The sequence below is a fragment of the Dipteris shenzhenensis genome, chromosome 7 (genome assembly GCF_047967505.1).
Source record: "Dipteris shenzhenensis isolate YYH24624 ecotype China chromosome 7, Dip_SZ_1.0, whole genome shotgun sequence".
Taxonomy (NCBI): Eukaryota; Viridiplantae; Streptophyta; class Polypodiopsida; order Gleicheniales; family Dipteridaceae; genus Dipteris; species Dipteris shenzhenensis.
In genome coordinates, this window is record NC_141602.1 from 46360453 (window position 1) to 46364921 (window position 4469).

Genomic DNA, 4469 nt, shown 5'->3' on the forward strand with positions numbered 1-4469 from the left:
CTCACGGATGTTCGAATCCATACAAACAACTTCACCGGTCACATCCCATCTGAATTTGGGATACTTGCGAATCTTCGGATTTTGGCCATAGCTCATAACAACCTTACCGGTTCCATTCCCAAAAGCTTATCCAACTGCACGAACCTCGTTGTTCTCGACCTTGCTAGCAACCAACTAACCGGGGTAATCCCATCGGAGTTTGGAATGCTCACCAACCTTCAGACTCTGTATCTTTGGGGAAATCAGCTCACGGGCCTCATCCCCTCTAGCTTAGGCAATTGCACCACCCTCACAAATCTTGCGCTTAGTAGCAACCAACTAACCGGGGTAATCCCATCGGAGTTTGGAATGCTCACCAACCTTCAGAGTCAGCTTCTCTGGGGAAACCAGCTCATGGGCCTCATCCCCTCCAGCTTAGGCAACTGCACCACCCTCACAGATCTTGAGCTTAGTAGCAACCAACTAACTGGGGTGATCCCAACGGAAATTGGAATGCTCACCAACCTTCAGACTCTGTATCTTTGGGGAAACCAGCTCACGAGCCTCATCCCCTCCAGCTTAGGCAACTCCACCACCCTCACAATTCTTGACCTTGATAGCAACCAACTAACCGGGGTAATCCCATCAGAGTTTGGAATGCTCACCAACCTTCAGACTCTGCTTCTTCGAGGAAACCAGCTCACGGGCCTCATCCCCTCCAGCTTAGGCAACTGCACCACCCTCACAATTCTTGAGCTTAGTAGCAACCAACTAACCGGGGTAATCCCATCGGAGTTTGGAATGCTCACCAACCTTCAGACTCTATATCTTTGGGGAAATCAGCTCACGGGCCTCATCCCCTCCAGCTTAGGCAACTGCACCACCCTCACAAATCTTGAGCTTAGTAGCAACCAACTAACCGGGGTAATCCCATCGGAGTTTACCAACCTTCAGACTCTGCAGCTCTCGGGAAACCAGCTCACGGGCCTCATCCCCCCGAGCCTTGGGAATTGCAGCGCTCTCACAGCGCTAGACTTTTCTTCAAACGAGGTGATGGGATCGATACCGTCGGAATTCGGGATGCTCCATCGCCTTGCAATCTGCTATTTGAATGGTAACAACCTCACGGGTGGCATTCCCTCCAGCCTTGGCAACTGCACCTCCCTCGCTGATCTCGACCTTGATTCAAATGAGCTAAGTGGTGCAATTCCCTCCGAGCTCGGCAAACTAGGATCTCTTCGACGCATACTTTTGGAGGAGAATAACCTCTCCGGGACTATACCGCCGGAGATCTCCAATTGCAGTCAGCTATTCTTCCTCGACTTTTCTTACAACAGGTTGAGTGCAGCCGTTCCCAATCCCATCGGCCAGCTTCAAGAATTAAGAAACTTATATCTGCAACACAATATGCTCACGGGTCTCATTCCCGAAACTCTGAGCTGGTGCTTCAGACTCATAGATTTGGATCTCTCTTCCAACTCCCTCACAGGAAGTATCCCCTCAAGCTTCTCAGTATTCGGCTCTTTGGGATTGGCGCTCAACTTATCTCGGAATGCTTTATCCGGATCCATACCTTCAGGATTAGGCGGATTGTTCTTGGTGGGAGCTATCGATTTGTCTCACAACTTGTTATCCGGTCCAATCCCAGCAAGCATGGGCGGTTGCCTGGAGCTCTCTTTCCTCGACCTTTCCAGCAATACTTTGACAGGAGAAATACCACGGACCATCGGCAGTCTCAAGAGTCTAAAGCTGTTGAATCTTTCTGGAAATATGCTATCTGGATCTCTACCGCCACAACTCGCTGCTTTAAATTCCCTCGCACAGCTTGACGTATCCTTGAACAACCTCACGGGCAGCTTGCCTTCTTTCCTTGGACGCATGCCTGCCCTCACATATCTCAATGTCTCATTGAATGCCTTCACAGGTGAAATTCCAAATGTTGGCCTGTTTATGCATCTCAATGCTACATCATTTTTGGGCAACCCGGGCCTTTGTGGGCCGATCCTTCATAAAGTCTGCGAGGTAGCCATTGCAGGCCACCACAAGCTCGTTATCATTGTTACAGCTACTGCTTCAGCGTTGCTATTGTTGGGGGGATTACTTTGGTACTTCATCCATCGTCACAGTTCAAGATCCTCTAATGTGCTATGTCCAACCTTGCGCCGAAGGCAAGAAAGGTTTACAGCTCAAGATATGTGGACAGCCACAGAAGCCTACGATCAAAAAAATATCCTTGGTGCGGGCGGATTCAGCGTTGTTTACAAGGGCGTGTTGCCAGATAACAGGGTCATTGCTGTGAAAAAACTCAAAGACGCACGATCTTACGATATATTCGTAAGGGAGCTGCGGATACTTGGAAGACTACGGCACAGAAATCTGGTCAAAATCTTGGGTTACGTCTCTACTTTGGAGGTGAAGGCCTTGGTATTGGAATTTGTGAGCAATGGGAGTTTGGAGCGACACTTGTATGAAGCTGGAACCTGCCGATTGAGCTGGGAAACACGTTTGAAGGCAGCAATTGCTATTGCTCAGGTCTTGGTTTATCTGCACTATGACTACGGTCTGCCTGTGGTGCACGGCGATTTGAAGCCCAGCAACATCCTCTTTGATTCCGACTTTGAAGCACGCCTCACAGACTTTGGCACTGCGAGGCTATTCACCGATCTTTCCAGTGGTGGAACCTCTCTCCAGCTATCTTCCACCTTCAAAGGTTCCATCGGCTATCTAGCACCAGGTAAAGCTCTTGCATTCAGATCTACTCTTCCAAAGCCCCGCAAGATCGGGATTTAACATAATTTCAACATGCAAAATAATCCTATGTTTCTATCTCACAGGACATTGTATGTGCATTCTTTGTTTCATTTACAGAGTATGCATACTCTACCCAGGTTTCTGTGAAGGTGGATGTTTTCAGTTATGGTGTTGTATTGTTGGAGATGTTGACTACAAGAAGGCCCACAGACGAAAATTTTGGCATGGGGATGACTTTATCTCAATGGGTGCGTTCATATTTCCCGGACAAAGCAATCGAAGTCTTGGATGAAGCTCTTCAAGGATTTGGAATCAATAATCCTGTCCATATCATCAGACTCATGGGCCTGGCTTTGGCTTGTACCAAGGAGAATCCAAGCAGCCGTCCTACAATGAAACAAGTTCTCACAGAGCTACTTAAAATAGAAACGGGAATTGGCAATGCTATTCTCAACTATCCTGCATTAGAAAGCCTTGCTACCGCTGGCAGCACGAGGGCAATAAGTTCAGACCAGCATCAAAGGTATTGTTGTTTGATTTCAAAATGTGTTTATCCCCAAGTCTTTTGCATATCTGATCATTAATCGATGTGATGTCTGACTGCAGGAATGTACAAGAACATTCATTCTCAACCTAGCTAGATGCAAAGGAGTCAGTTGTGCCTATTGAGGCAGTAACTAAGGCGTTGATGGCACCTACATACATTAAGAATAAGGGCCCAACATCATATGCATAATGTATGTAGTGAGAATTTAGACATGAAGAATACATAAGCTCGGTACCATTACCAGTAGACTGCAAGTCAAGCGAGTGTATTTATTTGCATGAGTATCTGATAGTTACCTAAGAAGCATGATCTTGGAAAAAGGTTGTAAGTACTTGCTGACTCTTATGTAAATAACATGCAATTTGTTGCCCGCTCATGTGAAAGATCTTGAATGGTGTGGGCCAAGTCAGTTCTATTATTAACCACAAGCTTGTCATAGGATGATAAAACGATGAAGTAAATGTCTACATCTAAGTGTCAACAATGACTGCCAATAGTCCATGTGGAAAATAGGGGACTTTGGATAACACAATGGTCACAAGATTGAGACTATACTCATAGTTAGCAATGTTGCTACATTATGGTGAGTGGCCAATACGTGGGTAATCGATACCTCATGGATGCTCGTGCTTTCTTGTACTTTCAAGAACCATTACGATTTGGTGAGCGGCCAACACATGTGGGTATATCATGTGGATGAGGCCATTCTTATACACTCAATAAATTAGACAATTATTGGAAGAGATTTTCACCTCACCTTGGTCAAATGCTTCTATAATTGTCCACAAACCAATAGACATTGCATATTTATCTAAGACTTTGGGTGTTATCATATTACTATTCATTTGATTAGTTTGTAGCTAGATGCATCGAGCAAGAGAGAAAACTTAGAGATCAACTGTCAAAAATCATTTTTGGAGAGATTGACTAGTGGACCAATCGGTCTACAATGGGAATATTGAAGCTTCGAGAATTTGGATAAGTGACATGACTTGGGCATGGGGATTCTGTCTCCAATTGCTTCTCAGGAGATTCACTCTGAAGAAAGGGGAGGATGTCACCTGCATGCATAAACCTCAAGAAAACCCCTTGTACATGATCCTTGTGAGCATAATAAAACATGCCCATCGTAGCTTATACAGATATTTTCAGCAATTTACTATGGCTCCCTTCCCTTATGTCTCCATTTTTT

General features: G+C 45.7%; 1 protein-coding gene across 2 annotated transcripts; it reads left to right on the forward strand.

The window, feature by feature from the left end:
* The first annotated feature begins 333 nt into the window (after positions 1–333).
* On the forward strand, positions 334–3787 carry LOC147900423 (uncharacterized). 2 transcript variants are annotated; one of them, XM_087376883.1, is made up of 3 exons: positions 334–2713; positions 2848–3253; positions 3337–3787. In XM_087376883.1, the coding sequence occupies exons 1-3, from the start codon at positions 349–351 to the stop codon at positions 3365–3367; spliced, it is 2802 nt and encodes a 933-aa protein (XP_087233009.1). In that variant the 5' UTR covers positions 334–348; the 3' UTR covers positions 3368–3787. The 2 variants fall into 2 exon arrangements, with proteins under 2 accessions (XP_087233009.1, XP_087233010.1); XM_087376884.1 differs by lacking the exon at positions 3337–3787 and having other exon boundaries at positions 2868–3144.
* Positions 3788–4469: the final 682 nt, after the last annotated feature.

Excerpts from the sequence above, each read along its gene's own strand:
- LOC147900423 (XM_087376883.1), top strand. The coding sequence starts at position 349 with ATGCTCACCAACCTTCAGAGTCAGCTTCTCTGGGGAAACCAGCTCATG. Across the intron at positions 2,714-2,847 it reads CATCGGCTATCTAGCACCAG|AGTATGCATACTCTACCCAG; the intron begins GTAAAGCTCTTG and ends TTTCATTTACAG. Across the intron at positions 3,254-3,336 it reads AGTTCAGACCAGCATCAAAG|GAATGTACAAGAACATTCAT; the intron begins GTATTGTTGTTT and ends GTCTGACTGCAG.